This window comes from Phyllopteryx taeniolatus, chromosome 8, assembly GCF_024500385.1.
Source record: "Phyllopteryx taeniolatus isolate TA_2022b chromosome 8, UOR_Ptae_1.2, whole genome shotgun sequence".
Lineage (NCBI taxonomy): Eukaryota > Metazoa > Chordata > Actinopteri > Syngnathiformes > Syngnathidae > Phyllopteryx > Phyllopteryx taeniolatus.
The window spans coordinates 146405-163377 of NC_084509.1; the positions used below are offsets into that span (position 1 = coordinate 146405).

A 16973-nucleotide genomic window follows, 5' to 3' on the forward strand; every position below is an offset into this window, starting at 1 on the left:
TATACGAGTATGTAGATGCTCTTTAACCAAAACAATATTTTTAATAGTAAATAAAAAGAAAGTTACATATATAACTACAGTTCTATTAATCCCAAATGTGATGTGTCATTCAGTGCTTTTCAGCACCGCCTTCTGGCGGTCAGTAGGAATGAAATAGAACTATTGTTCTTTGAATTTTAAATTATTCTTTTTTTACACCAAATTGATGGTAGTGGTGTACTGTACATGCATTTAAATGTAATCCTTCATGCAAAAAAAATATCAGTGTAAGCAAAGAAAAAGTGTCACTGGTGATATTCTTTTTATTTAGATGCGGTCTTAAAATTTTAAATGCATAACTTTGACTTGAACCGAATACTTTGAGATTGTGTTATTAGCACACGATAAGTAATGTATGCCTCAATACTAATTCTTTACAGATGACCAGAGATCTTTTGTGCGTTGATTTAATTGATAAATGCGTTTTCATTGCTCAAATTTAGAAATACGGTTGGAGCTTTTGATTGACAGGCACTGTCTTTTGCTATTCACCAGAGACCGACTGATTGAACAGATGACAAGGGAGATCCAGATCCTTAAGGACGAATTGGAATCATTCCGATTAGAGGTAAAAAGGAAAACAATCCCCCACTATCCATAATTTATTTTAAGTGCACTCTTAATGAATTTCTGTGATCAAACATATTTGCTCTTCATTTCCTTGATCAAGCAAATCTAATTTAAAAAAATTTCATCCCTCCCTCTTCTGCAAGAGTGGGCGATTATGTCAGGCCTTGAGGGGCCGCGTCAACGAGCTGGAGGCAGAGCTAGCAGAGCAGAGCCACCTGAGGCTACAGGCAGCAGGGGAGAGCGAGTTCCTGAAGGCTGAGCTTGACGACCTGAGGAGGGTTAGAGAGTACACAGAGAAAGAGCAGCGGAGTCTGACAGAGATCGAGAGTAAGCCCTCCAGCCCATGTACCGTATTTTCACGGCCATAGGGCACACCGTATTAAAAGGCGCAGTCTTAGTTATGGGGTCTATTTCTGTATTTAACACATACATAAGGCGCACCGTATTATTGGGCGCAGGCATGCTAAAACATACGCTAGCTTAAAACATACGGTAGCATGCATCCACGCTAAAACAATGTTTTTAAAAAGGCAGCGAGAGCAAAACTGAGTTTGGTTTTACTTTATTGAAGTATTTAACAATGTAGTCACGTTATTTTTTGATCAATCCTCATCCACAAATCCATCAAAGTCCTCATCTTCTGTATCCGAAATGAACAGCTGGGCAAGTTCTCAATCAAACACGCCAGGTTTGAGTCAGTCTCGTTGCCGTGCGAAAGCTAGAACAAGAGTGCAAGCAGACACGTTAGCCAAAGCATCCACAATCCATTCACAAATTGTGGCGTAACTCACCCGGCACTGCCTCCTAGTCTTAGTAAAGCTGTTTGCCATCTGTCATCCATGGCTCCCACGCCGCTCACTTCACTTTGAACGCCCTGTTTACACGGATGTCCAGCGGTTCGTCAAGCCTCCTGCAATGATGGCAAGCCCAGAGTTATTGCACTCAGTGGAATGGTGACTTGAGACGCTTCTCCCGGCTGTTCTTTGCTCATTAATCCATTGCTCGAGTTGGTCTTCCAACTCCGGCCACCTCGCCTTGTTTCCGGGTTTTGTTTTTCTTTTTTTTCCGTGGAAACTCAGCTTCGCCTTCTTGTCTTGGCGAAGCTCGTTTTCCTGCTTCTTCCACTTGCGAACCATGGATTCGTTGATCTTGAATTCTCTCGCGGCTGATCGATTCCCATGTTCCTCCGCGTAACTGATAGCGTGCAGTTTAAACTGTGCTTCGTAAGCGTGTCTCTTCGTAGGTGACATTTTCGGGGGTCCTTAGCTAAACCGATGTTGTTTTTCACAAAGTCAAGCGGTTAATAAAAAAAAAATAATAATAATTAAAAAAATACACCCCGGCTCTGTATACCTACTGGGGGCGTGGCTTCCGCTGTCCTCAGCCACGGCCGCTTTTCCTCGTGTAAGCAGCGTGTCGGCAGGAAATGCTAAAAAAGAAAAAAAAATCAAGCGGAGCACTCATCACACAACATTTATAGATGTTGGAACTCTGTGCACACATAAGGTGCGCCGCATTATAAGGCGCCCCGTCCATTTTGGGAAGACTTAAGTGCGCCTTATGGTCGTGAAAATACAGTAGCTATCACAGGGTATTTTATGACCTGATAATGTGGAGGAAAATGTTAAATTGAAAAAAAAATGGCTCTGAGCTGTTGACATGTATGTACTAGTGAAGAAGAAGTGAAGAACTACAGACACGTGTATATATAAAGATGTCAAAGAAGGTTTCTGAATTCACAGAATCGGGTGAGAAACAAAATATTGTAGCTAGAAAAGGATACCGGAAAATAATTTTTGTCACTGAGCGAAGCACAACCCGTAGAAGCAGAGGCTGTTACACCATAACAAAAAGTCTACTACATTGTTAGCCATACCCTTTTCTTTACTTCCATGTATACTGGGGGCTTTCGATTAAAACTCTGAGGTCTAGCCCAGGTAATTTCTAATTTAAAAAAAAAAAAAAAAAAAAGATAATTCTTTAGTATTCCGACAAAAGTGTTTGTGGATTTTTGAATAATAAACTATTAAGTTAAAAAAATATATAATGCTTAGGAGTCCTAAAGTGCTTGTAAATTGAGAACTAAGGTAAAAACAAATGTTAAGCAACCAAAAAGAAATGTTGGACCACTTTTGAGTGGGGAAATGTTTTTTATTTCAGACAACAAACAAATCAGAACCACTATGAACAAATAAAGCCCTTGACCTCCCTTCTATTTGCTGTTTTTAGAGTTGCAATACACATAATTGGTCTGGACAGTTAATGTGTACATGCATGTACAGGGGACCCCCGCATATTCGCAGTTCGGCACCTGTTCACAGTCAAAGATAACCCAAGTAAGCATAAAATGCAGTTTTAATATAGTGATTTTATTTATTAAAGAAAAAAAATATTCCACGCTACCGAGCCCTGTTTGAAAAATTAATTGCCCCCTGAACCTAAAAGCTGGTTGGGCCAACCTCAGCAGGAACAACTGATATCAGGTGTTTTCTATAACTGGCAATGAGTCTTTCAGCAAGTCGTCCAGGTCCTGAAGGAGAAAATCAGCCCCAGATCATCACGCAACCACCACCATGTTTGACCATTGGTAATATGTTCTTTTTTTTTTTAAACGCTGCGTGACATTTATGGCAGACGTAACAAGACAGGCGCCTTCCAAAAAGTTCAACTTTCTTTAGAACTGGCTTTGTAACCCTTTCTAGACTGATGGATGTCAATTACTTTATTTCTCATCTGTTCTTGAGTTTTTTTGGATCGTGTCATTTTGTTGCAGCTTTTTCATTTTAATTATTATTATTTTTTTTAGATCTTTTGGCCAACTTCATTTCGTCAGAGAGGTTCTATTTGAGTAGTTTCTTGATTGAGAAGGTCTGGTGGTAATCAGGCTTGGATGTAGTCTTTGAAAATGAACTCAGCTTTCCAAATAATGTGATTAGCCCCAGTTAAATAATGATTTAACAACGGGGGCATTTACTTTTTTACACAGGACCAGGTAGCTTTGATTAGATTTTTTGTTCCTCTTAATAAAAAAAAATAATTAAAAATACCGTTTGAAAACTGCATTTTATGTTTACATGGGCTCTACGTTTGACTGGTGACCAATTCAGGGTTTACACCGCCTCTCGCCCAGTCAGCTGAGCTAGGCGCCAGCACACCTTCGACCCTAGTGAGGATAAGTGGTGCGGAAAATGCATGGATGGATGGATGTTTATCTTTGTCTGATACTTACATTTGTTTGATGATCTTAAACATTAAAGGGGAGAAACTGTGCAAAAAAATAAGAATTTTAGAAGGGGGGGAATACTTTTTCAGGGCACTGTATAATAAACTGTTGCATGATGTAACTTGTATTTACACATTTGAAAATAATAGGTTAGGTGGCTGACTTAATTGGTTGGTTACTACATCCTTGATCATTTTGCAGAAAAGGCTCAGGCCAATGAGCAGCGCTATACCAAGCTAAAGGAAAAGTACAGCGAGCTTGTACAAGGCCATGCTGAATTACTGAGGAAGGTGAGAAAAACACCTTGCTTCATATTAAAAGCTCCTTCTCGTCACCCTAATTGTATTTTTGTATGTGCGTGGGTGCAGAATGCCGAGGTAACCCGGCAGATGACTGTGGCTCGAGCAGCTCAGGATGAAGTGGATGCAGTGAGGAAAGAGATGCAGGACAAGGTGAAGGCTGCCCAAGATTATGCAGACAGACAGGTGGGCATCAAAGTCTGTTTGCGTTGGCTTTTTTTTTTTTTTTCAAACCCAATTCATAAATTGGTTCGTGTAAGTTTTATCTCAAGCAATGATTCCCAACCACTGGACTCCGGCACATCATATGTTGTGAGGGATCATCAGGTATGCCGCACAAAGTTATCGCATTTCACTTAAATTATAATTTTTGGATCAATCAAAGGTCCTGTATTTTGCCAAACCAACTTTACCTAGTATTTGGGATGAAATATTAGCTCTCTAGTGCCTCAGTAAACAGGTGAAATATAAATTGAAATGTATTCCTCATTCCTGAGCTCAAGAGGTTTTTATGCTGAGAGGCCTGAAATCAGGTCATTCGAATTTCTCAAGGTTCTCTACGTCACTAGGGAAGATCTCCACCTTCCCTTTCTGTTCTCGAGCCAGCGCTGTCAACATAACAAACAGGTGTGCTCTCACAAGTGGGTATTCTACACGGAGGCAACCAATCAGAGGAAAGGGGGCGGTCTTAGCCAAATATGGACAAAGCGGATACAAAACTGGGTCAAACAGAAGTAACTGTCAGAGGGGCTTTTTCTCAACACTTGTATGACAAAACCAAAGTGAAAAATGAAATTGACACTTTTATACTAAGTCCATGTTAGAGAGTCACTCTATGGAGGTCTAAATAGCCAAATATGGGACCTTCAAGATATTTGTCTTTCTTCAATTCCTACAAATACTTCCATTAAACTGGCCCAGATTTAAGACACACTAAGTATTGTTGTGAGTGAATTGAGACGAGGTCATCACTATTTCAGTATACTTTTGCATATACTTTTTGTGATAATTTTGTTTGGTGTTGTGCCATGAGATTTTTTGAATTTAAATTATGCCTTGGCTCAATAATGGTTGGGAAACAATGATCTAAAGAAATGTGACATTTTTGTTAATCTAGGAACGAGCGCAGCGGGAGCGTGTTGACAAGTTGCAGAGAGAGCTGGTGTCCAGCAGGGCCGAGCTGGATTCCCTCAAGACCACCATGGCCTCCTCACAACAGGTCTGTCGTCATTCCTTGGTGTAGCAAAATAAGATAAGATATAAAATTCACTTGCTGATCCCACTGGTTTACCAGCACAATCTAAAGAGATCCAGTAGAGCCGACTGTATCAACAATGTTGCATATACAAAAATAATAAGGATCAGTTTTGATTGTCACTGTCACAAGAATTAATCATTTAACAATATCTGTTTTAGTTTTCAGTGGTGAAGAGCTCTTATACTGAGAGAGCCATCTTGGTCACCCCTTGTCATTCATTCAAACGTATCATCTCCATGAGACTTGAGTGTCCAAAATAATGCGGCATCCCTGCTGTGTATGCCTTGTCGTAAATATTGGTGCAAAAATCATAATCACTGTATTTAGAATAACTGTAATTTGAATTTATGCAGACTTGGAACCTCCAGTTGTCTGGGCTCAGTCCCACTCCATCTGTCTCTTGGCCTCCCACACTTTCGCTAATTAATTTCCTCCATTTCGCTAATCTTTACAATGACCTATAGTCCATGTTTTATTGCTTGTATGCCCCCTGTGTCACAACTCTCATTATGTTTTGCTCCTATGCCAATTATTATTTCCCTTCCACACCCAACCTTCCGACATTGGACCATTTGCGCATGCTGTGAGTCACGTTCATATTTTTAATGAGCTCATTTCAACGAGTTGCAAACCATGTTCACAACCCCGCTAGGACACACACAAGCTTCCAACACTCGGGATCTGATGAAACTTCACTGTGTTGTCATAGTTTGTTTTGCCAAGTTGCACAACCACAAGTTCCGACTTTTTGTTTGATTGTGGACTTGACTGCCACTCAAAGCTCCTTGTGCCAAGCCGCAAACTGTAAAATGGCAGTGGTGTTACAATCTTGGTTTTGCATTGAAGGTCACTTGTATCGTAAAGTATAGCATCCCCACAGCCTCGTATTGTCCTAATCAAGACTTACCATCTAATCATGTTTTTTTTTTTTTGATTGCTCATTTATTCTGTAACACACGATTTATTTTTTTATTGTTTTGCAGTCCAGTGAGGCACTTGGCACTCAACTAGCTGCCATGGAATCTGAGAAAGTATCACTCGTCGAGTACTTGTCCAAAGTGGAGACCGAGCTGGCCGTTCAAGGAGAGGAGCTCGAGCAGGTCAAAAGCTCTTTGGCGAGTGAGCGGGAGAGTGGCGTGAAGACAGCAGAAGCCCTGCAAAACCAGCTCAATGATAAGGTGAAAGGTCAAACTCTTGGCATTAAAATCCATAGGGCTCAGCTGTGTATATAGTCATATTTCTTATTTATGCCATGACTATTTACTCTTTTGGGTTGCTTCCAAGCGCGCCCTTGCTGATGTACACTGCTTGCATTCACAACCTGGGTTGGAACAGAGAGGAGATAGTTTACAAAAGCACAGTCACTGTTGCAAGTTGAGCGACTTCCCTAACCCCTCTAGTGACTGTTAAATAAAAACGACTAGCGATTTTTAGTTCCCGTTAAGACACAAATACATGAGTGGAATCATTTTCACGTTTTCTGTATGATATGAAAAGAGCCCGCTGGTTAGCAATCGAGGTGTCAATCGACAGGTCGACATTACATATCGCCAGCCTCGCCATGCAGTTTGTCCAATTGTTAAATTTAAAATGTTTTTATTTCGGGTTAACTTAACCCAATATGTCAATACTTTGTCAATACTATTCTAAAAAAAACAATGCATCGGCCTTCGTGTTCTCACAAATGCAGGCTGCCATCAAGGCTTTTAACTCCAGCAAGAGTGGGAATTTGCAAGAATGTGACATGTCTGCCAATTCCTGCCCGCTTTAGTTACTAAGAAAACCTTGAAGTTAGTAAATATTCAGCTACATATTCTTTGATTATATGTACAAAAGCTACATAATAAACAATCCTAAACGTTGTCATGTACAGTACATGTACTTACTGAGTTGTGAGGTGATCTGAATCCCTTTTTCGGATCTCTTTCACATCAAGAAGTTGATGTATGACGCTTTTACTCTTCGCTACCCTGCCTCCAATGACCCCTGCATGTTGTCCATCTCAGCCTTGGTGTACACAGGCTCAAATGAGTAAATCTGTTGCTCTCTGCAATCTGTCAGCGACACGGTTCAATGGTGTGCTGCGCTGTGTTAGCAGGCAAAACGCTACTGGTGCTTCAACATCACTTCTGGTCTGTAACTGATCATGATTTTGCCCAATATGGCTTCCCCTTACAGTGATTAATTATTCAGTTTAATTCATATTGCACTAATGCAATATGAGAGTAATGTGTTTTAACTAGTGCTGGCACTTACAATGTATTTTTGCATGAAAACGTTTTGGTTTTAGTTCCCCTTTGAGTATCGAGTTTACATACTGTATATGTTTTGACAAAAGGGAAATTTTTGGGTTTTTCAGGCAGCGCTCATTTTTTACGAATGAAAAAAGTTTCTTATTTTTGTGGAAGTTGGTGAAAGTTAACACTGGGGAAAAACATGCTGGAAAAAAACCCTTTCTGTTCAAACTGTTGTTGAGCATCATGAGAAATAAAGCAAACTCCAGAGGGGGAAAAAAGAAAAAGGAAAACTTTTATGTCCATGTCCTTTGCTTTTTCTGTGAGCAAAGGGTGTTAAAATCAGAAATCGTCTTTTTGTGAAACAAATCTGAGAGGCCATATCGCTCAGCCCTTAGCATGTGTGTTTGTGTGTCCATAGGAGAGCAGGGAGCAAGCGTTAGAGAGCCAGCTGCTAGCGGCCCGCTGGTCCAGTCTGGAGGGAGCTGCGGAAGAGGCAGAGAAGATCATCCAAGACTCACTGGCCCTGATCGATGACCCAGCCCACATCAGTTGCACCAGCTCAGCAGGTTGCTGTACCACCCTCCGCTGCGGGGTGCTAATTATTGTGATTGTGTGTGTGGGTGTGGGGTGATGTCCAATAACGCATACTTCTGCAGATTACCTGGCATCCAGATGTCAAGCATCCTTAGACTGTGTGGAGCAGTTCCATCCTGCCAGAGACTCCTTTCTAGCTGATGACAGAGGTAAGCACCATGTCGAATGCAGTCTTACATACCATTCTTCCTGCATGCATAACCCGGAAGGAGTTGCGATTCATTCTTTTTGGTGTTCAATTATTTTTGCACAGGTGTGTCTCAGTTGCTTAAAGTGGTGACCCAATGTGGCCACCTAGTGGGCGACACCATTGTTCAGGGCAGTGCCACCTCCCACATGGTGCCTGTGGAGCAGGCCGACGGTAAACTGTTTATTTTGTGTTCCTGTTACTATAAGTTATACAGTACAGTAGTCTACACAGGTAGTTGTAAATTAATTTTGAGATTAAAGTTGCTATGTGTGGTTGCTACATGTTACATTTAGAAAAGCCTGCCCATTAAACCATCATGTCACTCGTTTGTAGTCATCACTTCTAAACCCATGCTTCCCAAGCTTTATTGATTCAGGGCACATATTTTACATTGGAAAAATCTCACTGTGCACCACCAAACAGAAATGTCACAAGAAATATATACGTATGTTGACTGTAGTGGTGGTTGTGGAAGAGCATTTAATTGTTCTGTCTGTCACTACGGTACTGGCATAGATAGATGAACAAAGTAAGATACGTTTGTAGTAGTAGATGGGCCAGGGAGGCCTTATTTTTTTTCACAGATCATTTTACTAATGTACTATTGTCAGGTCAAACTGACAAAAATAAAAAACAAAAATGACCAAAAGTGTTTTTGGGGGAGGGGGGGGGGGATTGCACACCCCTTTAACATGCACTCTGGTTGAAATTGATAACTTTGGTTGCAATATGTGCACCCTGTAACAGTTCTTTCAGAAAGTGTGAAGGCATGTGGTGCTGAGGCTCTGCTTTTGCTGCGCCACATGAAGAAGGAGGACATAGCAACAGCAGACAACTGTAAGCTGAAAGAGGCTCTCCAGGCCATACTGACTGCCGCAGAGGTCGGTGCCTGTCTAAATGCCGCCTTGTGTGCTAATGAACAATGGCCACAGACCTTTGATGTCTTCAATCTTGGATGCAGAAACTGCGTCCTCGGGGTCTGGAGCTGCAGCAAGGAGAGCTGGGAGATCTCGTGGAGCAGGAAATGGCGGCCACTTCTGCAGCTGTAGAATCAGCTGCTGCCAGGATAGAGGTGTGGATGTGTTTGTATATTGAGTAGGGTTTATGAGCGTGCACTTCTTTAGCGTGGGAACAATCACCGGTTTCACTTTGCAGTCGTGCTGATTTGAAAGTTCTCCTCTGTGTATTCGCACAGGAAATGCTCAACAAGTCTCGAGCAGTTGACACAGGTGTCAAGATGGAGGTCAACGAGAGGTAACAAAGTCAAGCCTCTACTTCACATTAAGATTTAGTTGTGTCAAGTCTTAAGAGTTAATTTAATTTTTCAATGAAAGACCTTAAAATTTTAATAAATTATCAGAATAATAATGCTCTGCCATTGACTGGTGACCAGTCCACGTTGTACCCTGCCTCTCACTCAAAGTCAGCTGGGATAGGCTGCAGTTACCCAGAACCCCAATGAGGTCAAGCGCTATAGAAAATGGCTGGCTGGATGGAATAATAAGTTTAATCGGCTATCTTAATATAGCTCTGCTAAAAATACCGTCATCAGAACACACATTTCCTTAAACCAAGAAAACCGAGCCACAGCAGTCTTTGCTATTCTGCTGTGGATCCAAACTTCACAGGCATCCAAAAACTGAGTTCAGATTTGATAAAGTGGCATTGTATTGCCAACATCTATAGGTAATGTCTTCTCTCTTCCCCCTGAGCAATTAATGTATTCGTAACCCAACAAAATTCCCACTGTTAAGACAGCGACATCCTTTGGTATTGCCATGGCAATGGGGGAAATTAACTATTTATTTCACCTACATGTAAAACAACCAGCTGCTTTACTTCAGAGATCTCTGCATTTAGAACTGCCCGCAGTTCAGTGTTCGGAATTATGTAAATATAAGAAGTGAACTGTCGAAGTAGCTCACTAGAGGCGTATGTATGACGTATTTCACCACTTTGAACACAAAATGTTTGTTTCAGCACTTGCTGTAAACATACAAATGTTGTTGTTTTTTTTGTTTTTTGTTTTTTAAAGTCCATTACCATCCTGCGTGTGCCTGAGTGTTGTATGCTTCTTTTGTTGAACAAAAAAATTTCAGTAATATTTGTATGTTTACTTTCTCATTTAGTCCACGAATTATACAATTTTAGCTCTCTTGACTAATTCTTTTAATGTGTGCGTGTGTATCCTGTCATCCCCTGCAGGATCTTAGCTTCGTGCACAGATCTCATGACGGCCATCAAGGCACTTGTTCTGTCCTCCAAAGATCTGCAAAGGGACATTGTAGAGGGTGGGAGGGTACGTTCTGTTGGTCTTTGTCTCCAGGTTTAGAAGTACGGTGACTGATTGTGGATGTAGTTTACTTACCCGATGTTGACCTACCAGTCCAATTGCTCATCAGTAACTAACCAATCACTGTAATATAATCATGTCTTTGAATATACTTTTCCTCAATGTGATTTAACTGGTGGAATAATTTCTTTATTCTTAAGGAAGAGAGTATAATGCGTCAGTGATATTGCTAATATTTTTGATACATTGCCTTTATTTTGGGGGGGGGCTCCTATTGTATAAGAAGTTAAGTAAAGAATGATGATTTGGTGAAGAGTGCTTCTTTGTCCACAAGGGCGCAGTATCCACTAAGGAATTCTATGCCAAGAATTCCCGCTGGACAGAGGGCCTGATTTCTGCCTCTAAGGCGGTTGGATGGGGCGCCACTGTCATGGTGTAAGTAACTGTCCTCACCTCTCACTAATTAAATTCCTTCTTAATGACTGAAGTGCAGATGTCAACATTAACAACGCAAGTAATTGTAATCTCTCAATGTGATGTCGTGAACATTGTTCCCAATGTTAACATTTGTTCTTCAAATGAAAGCTGTAATTCACTGTGTTCTATTTCACAATGTGTCATCTCAGGGATGCAGCTGATCTTGTGGTGCAGGGCAAAGGAAAATTTGAGGAGTTGATGGTGTGTTCTCGTGAAATTGCAGCCAGCACAGCGCAACTTGTTGCTGCTTCAAAGGTGAGCCGAAAGTGCAGTCAAATGTGGTCAAACTGCCTTTTAACGTCAAAAGAAGGTGCTCATTAGCTGTATGCTCCATGTTTTATTGGTGTCCTCCTCAGGTTAAAGCAGACAAAGACAGTGCCAACTTGCGTCGCCTGCAACAGGCGTCTCGAGGTGTCACCCAGGCTACTGCCGCTGTTGTGGCCTCTACCAAGTCCGGGAAGTCCCAAATTGAAGACAAAGGTAAGTACAGTTCAGCGGCTCATGTATCTTGTATTTATTTATTTATTTTTAAGATACAGAGCTTACAATATTGAGAGCCTAACCTTGAATAGTTTGTTATTTTTGGTACTGCATACAAATGGCTTTTTTTGTTTCTGATTGCCGAACAGATACAATGGACTTCTCCAGCATGACGCTCACACAGATCAAGCGACAAGAGATGGATGCGCAGGTTGGCAGCAATACACAACATGCAATGCACACAGTGAAAGTCAAACAATAAGCAGACCTGTTGCGGAATGTGGTCATTGTTCCACATTTGAAACTGCATTGTTGTTTTTTTTTATCCAGCGGGAAGTTCAACTTAAAGCTAGACAAATACTTCAAACAGTGTGCCCGAGGCTGCCTCTTCCCCCAGAGTGAAAGGAAAACAAAAGTAGCCGGACAGTTGTCACACATGCATAAGCACACACAAACATTAAATAGAGAACTGGTTTTGGAAGAGTGTATTAAGCATATTTACAGTGACCTAGCTTGAGTAAATAATAACTCAAATACAATGAGCCACTGATCAGTCTACTTCATTTTGTTTGGTCTTCTTCCACCTCAGAAAATAGGTGATAATTTCCACACTCAGCTGTCAGAAGGTTGCCAATAAACCTCAAACAAAAAAACATTTGTAATGCAAAGAAATGAAAAAGGCCCGATAAAGAAGTGAATTTAGGCTTGTATTAAAATAATGTGTGGAGTTTGCATATTTTCCCTTCCAAAAACATGTTGGGCTAATTGAAGACTCAAAATCCTTGTAGGTGTGAATGTGAGTGTAAATGGTTTGTCTTATGTGCCCTGTGATTAATTGGCAACCAGTCCAGGGTATACACCGCCTCTTGCTCAATGTCAGATGGGATAGACTCCAGCTCACTTGTGATTGCCAAAGTGGACAAGCAGAAGAAAAAATAGATGGATGGAAAAAATAAAACAAGTCTTAAGAAATCCATCCATCCATCCATTTTCTGAGCCGCTTCTCCTCACTAGGGTCGCAGGCGTGCTGGAGCCTATCCCAGCTATCATCGGGCAGGAGGCGGGGTACACCCTGAACTGGTTGCCAGCCAATTGCAGGGCACATACAAACAAACAACCATCCGCACTCACATTCACACCTACGGGCAATTTCGAGTCCCCAATTAATGCATGTTTTTGGGATGTGGGAGGAAACTGGAGTGCCCGGAGAAAACCCACGCAGGCACGGGGAGAACATGCGAACTCCACACAAGCGGGACCGGGGATTGAACACCGCTCCTCAGAACTGTGAGGCAGACGCTCTAACCAGTCGTCCACCGTGCCGCCTATCGCCCACTAAACTGACACTATTTTTCTAAGTAAAAACATCTTTTTTTAATAATCCATATACACCGTTTCCCATCAAATTTAGGTTTTTTTGTGAAAAAATGAATGTCTGAGAAAAAAGCAAAAAAGTTTTGCTAAAAAAAAAATAATAATAATAACTGATAGCATTTCATCGAAAGAACACGCATGAATTACACAAATGAGCAATATAAGTTAAACAACTAACGTTAACTACATTAGTAAGCAACAACCGCAAAGTAACAACCGTCATATAGCGGAGGATTACTATAGATCCCCAGATGAAATGATATGCCCCCTAGTGGCTGCGAGAAGTGACGAAGAAAAAGTCCAATATTTTGGAATCTTTGACTGCATTTGAGTCAGTGTGGCAATAGTGCTGTTAAAAAGAATACAGGGAATCAGAATGAAAGGAGACCGATAGTGAAGGCACGCAACAGTATGATTGTGAATTCTTGTTTCTCAGCTCTCATATGTTTTTGTTTTTTTTTTATGGCCAATGTGTTAGCGAGTCGCCGGCAATGTGTGATGTAAAGCAACACCACGAGAGCCGTGAATCTCGGTCAAAACAGTAATGCTGTCACCCCGAAAAAGCTCCTTTGTCTCGGCCCAGATCATAATTTCCTGTATATGACTCATAAAAATAATAAACCATTTAGGGTTGTTGGTTTTCCACTGTTTGTTAGAGGAAACATTGTAACAAGAGTGTTTTTGTGCTCCCCTTGCGCTCACGTGTGTGTGTGTGTTTGTTCATGCAGGTTCTGGTGCTGGAGCTAGAGACACGTCTCCAGAAAGAGCGCGAGCGTCTCGGGGAGCTGAGGAAGAAACACTACGAGCTGGCGGGGGTAGCAGAAGGTTGGGGGGCCGACGAGGAGGGTGAGGGCAGGACACTATTAATGTTTCCCAATGTTAATCGAGCCAAGGCACATCATTTCAATCAGAAATCTGACGGCGCACAACGAAAAGTGTCACAAAAAGTGGATGCACAGGTTAATTATGTAGCTTCTGCCATCGAGTGGAAAAGCATTTACTGTAATTGTACTGCCTGTCACTATATGTCGCTGGCATAGATAGTTGAGCACATAAAAAAAGAAAAAAACATCCATGTTAGGTTCATTGGAGACTCTAAATTGGCTGTAGGTGTGAAATATTGCCTGTCTATATGTGCCCTGCAATCGGCTGGCGACCAGTCCAGGGTGTACCGATTTATCGCCCAAAGTCATCTTAGAGCTCCACCTCAACTGCGACCCTAATGAGTTCTAGAAAATGGATGGATGGTTGTCATCACCACATTTTACTCTTTACCATCACTGTTACTCTTTTGTAGTGGCATCACAAAGAAACACAACACAAAAGAAAAAAAGCAAAATCAAAAAGTATAACACACTTGTGGAGTTAGCTGACTGAGCTCAGGTTCTTACAAGATATCTATGTACACTCTTTACAGTAACTTACTGGCAACACTATTACCAGTAAGTTGCTGTAAACTTGAATTAAAGCAACTTACTGGCAACAGAGAAGTCTTTCAAGGCAGTTTTTTTTTTTTTAAATTGTCCGTGTCTATATGTGCCCTGCTACTGACTGGCGACCAGTTCAGGGTGTAGTCCGCCTTTCGCCCAAAATCAGCTGGGATGGGCTCCAGTGCCCGTGACCCTAACCAGGATAAGCGGTGTTGAAAATGGATGGATGGATGAATTCCAAATTGTAGAAGAAACTTAAACATCGCTGTGTTTCTCCCCTTCCTCCCCGCAGGCTCAGGTTGACTGCACCCCGTCATGGCCTCCGGCCGGAAGAAACTTGTATTTATACACTCTTCTCCATCTCTGTCTCGCTAGATTTTCCACTCTTGTTCGTTCGTTTGTTAATCAAGCCAAATGACACGGTGCTTGCTCTCTAAACCTGATTCTTTACACCCATGTCTGGGGTCTTCCACACGGACAGCGCCAAGGGCTCAGCCACGAGGAACAAGGCTTGGATGGAAGGACAACTCGACTTCACAGCATCACGTCTCCTCTTCAGTGTGTGTGTGTGTGTGTGTGTGTGGAGCAGTACACCGCTTATTTATTATCTGTGCTCCTTGTTGCAAATTTGTAGCAAACACACTCAACCAGAGGAGTTGCATTCAAGACAAGACGAGCACAAGTTCCAATTCTCGAAACAACAAGGGCGAGGTCTGAGCCCCCCAAAATCACGTCAGCGGAACAAAGAGGACTAAAAGAAGCCTCTGGTAGTAGAGTGCTAACAAGCTGCAGGTGCGAGAGGTCAGTTTGACGTACAGTAGCTCACTACTTGTTAAGTAGACTGGACTGTCTGCCTTGCACCTTTGTAACAAGCCTGACTGTTAAATCATGCCTGAACCTCCATCCCATTTAGCTTCAATAGAAACCAGCTCCAAACTGCCAAGAAGGCTAACAATCCCTATAGTAAACTGTAAGCAGCACACACACACGTGATTATTTGACAATTATAGTCAGTAACTGTAATTAGGAGGAGTTTATGTAGCTAAAAAAGCAACAACGCATTGGGCTCTGCTGCCTTCTCAGTCCAATATTTCTACAGATTTATTCTGTAATCAAATGTTGTTTTTATAAAGCTACCTCCTTTTGGAGCAATATTTTATTTTAATTTTTTTTTTAGATTTGCCAAACTAGAGCTTCAACAGCACGCTTTGGTGGATCAGGCGCACAATTAGCCGACATGTCCTGAAATGTTGAATCTGTTTTTAAGATCGTAACATCATAACTGTGTTGTACGCCCCATGAACCTGTCACTACCTGTTGCCCTGTAAATAAATTTTTGGAAGCACAGGTTGATAAAATCCAGAGTGCGTTTCCTGTGAGGATGCCACACTGAAGCGTGTGTCCTTAGCTTTCGCAGGCCATGTAGCGGTCATGACTTTCACTGACTTTCAACGAAGGTCACAGACCTTCAGCAGCAACAGTATCAAGATGTCTCACTGAGTCGGCCTTCATTCACTTAGAATAAGGAATACAAAGCGGTGCAGGCAGAAACCAACAGATGTCACCTTTTTGTTCTACAACAGAGAGGCTCATCATGACCATGTTGTCTGGGTGTGATGGATGATCTGTGTGTGTCTTAAACCTAATTTGGGCGCACATAGTCGGAGGTGTTTCATAGACGCTGATCAAACAGTATTTGCTGATAATTCTTAAACATCTTCCTTGGATCAGATGATGTAGTTTTTAGAAAAAGTTTGTGTTAAATGATATGTAAGGCGAATGATCAGGCAAGTGTTACTGCAGTGCTGTTGTTCCTGTATTTAATACATCATCGCACATACTTGTTGAGAATAATTCAAATGGGGAATGCTTTTAAAAGGGGATACATGGTGACAATAATTCAGAGGAGAGGAAACAAACCGCATCTTGAGTGATGAACGCTTGTATTTTTGTCCAAATATTCTTTTATTAACCTGTCTCTGGTCCACCGTTGTACCAGCTCAGCCAGCCTTTCAAACTGCCTCACACTGTAGTTAAACAAACTACTCACTCGCATAGTGACATTGACATGTCTTTGTATCGTGTACTAAACCTATGTTGGTGGGTTTGTTTTTATTTTTTCAGTTTTTAAAAATAAATATTTCAATTTGTTAATAGTCACGGGCATGTGTGATTTTTATTTTTTATTTGAATTCTGCATTCTTTGTGTATGGGTTTGCGTTTGTTTTTCCAGATAATGTTTTTCTTTTTTTTGCCCCGGTCCGGATACAATAACCACTATGACTGATATCATGCTTTAGTGTTCTAATTAATCTACCTAGTAAAGCAATGAGGAGTCTCAAAGAAATTGCATGAGGATGATGATGCCCGCTTCATCTTTTTGGAAATGACATGATTGGCAATAAGTGTTCATGCCCAAATCAAAACGGAGCCAAATTCTAATGCACCTTTATTGATTTTTAGGGGTGCAGTTCGTTTCCCACTAAAAGCATCGACTCATTTTAAGTGC

At 41.4% G+C, this 16973-nt stretch overlaps 1 protein-coding gene and 1 long non-coding RNA gene across 6 annotated transcripts in view; one reads left to right on the forward strand and one right to left on the reverse strand.

Annotated features, from left to right (window-relative positions):
* The window catches only part of hip1 (huntingtin interacting protein 1), a 48870-nt gene extending 32246 nt beyond the window's left edge, over window positions 1–16624 (forward strand). For 4 of the 5 annotated variants that reach the window (XM_061783222.1, XM_061783221.1, XM_061783225.1 and 1 more), the window contains 19 exons: window positions 535–607; window positions 753–936; window positions 4034–4122; window positions 4201–4317; window positions 5249–5350; window positions 6373–6567; window positions 8045–8192; window positions 8283–8369; window positions 8474–8581; window positions 9158–9291; window positions 9372–9482; window positions 9606–9664; window positions 10616–10709; window positions 11038–11138; window positions 11330–11435; window positions 11537–11660; window positions 11810–11871; window positions 13763–13880; window positions 14757–16624. In XM_061783222.1, coding sequence (XP_061639206.1) covers window positions 535–607; window positions 753–936; window positions 4034–4122; window positions 4201–4317; window positions 5249–5350; window positions 6373–6567; window positions 8045–8192; window positions 8283–8369; window positions 8474–8581; window positions 9158–9291; window positions 9372–9482; window positions 9606–9664; window positions 10616–10709; window positions 11038–11138; window positions 11330–11435; window positions 11537–11660; window positions 11810–11871; window positions 13763–13880; window positions 14757–14767 — 2023 coding nt within the window. In that variant the 3' untranslated portion in view covers window positions 14768–16624. Of the gene's footprint in view, window positions 1–534; window positions 608–752; window positions 937–4033; window positions 4123–4200; window positions 4318–5248; window positions 5351–6372; window positions 6568–8044; window positions 8193–8282; window positions 8370–8473; window positions 8582–9157; window positions 9292–9371; window positions 9483–9605; window positions 9665–10615; window positions 10710–11037; window positions 11139–11329; window positions 11436–11536; window positions 11661–11809; window positions 11872–13762; window positions 13881–14756 lie in introns of those variants that run through there. The other variant, XM_061783223.1, reaches the window with a different exon arrangement.
* Window positions 1194–9479, reverse strand: LOC133482753 (uncharacterized). Its single transcript, XR_009789921.1, has 4 exons — window positions 9345–9479; window positions 1967–2038; window positions 1401–1519; window positions 1194–1327 (listed from the first exon to the last, which is right to left on the reverse strand). It is a non-coding gene; the product is annotated as an uncharacterized LOC133482753 (long non-coding RNA).
* Window positions 16625–16973: the final 349 nt, after the last annotated feature.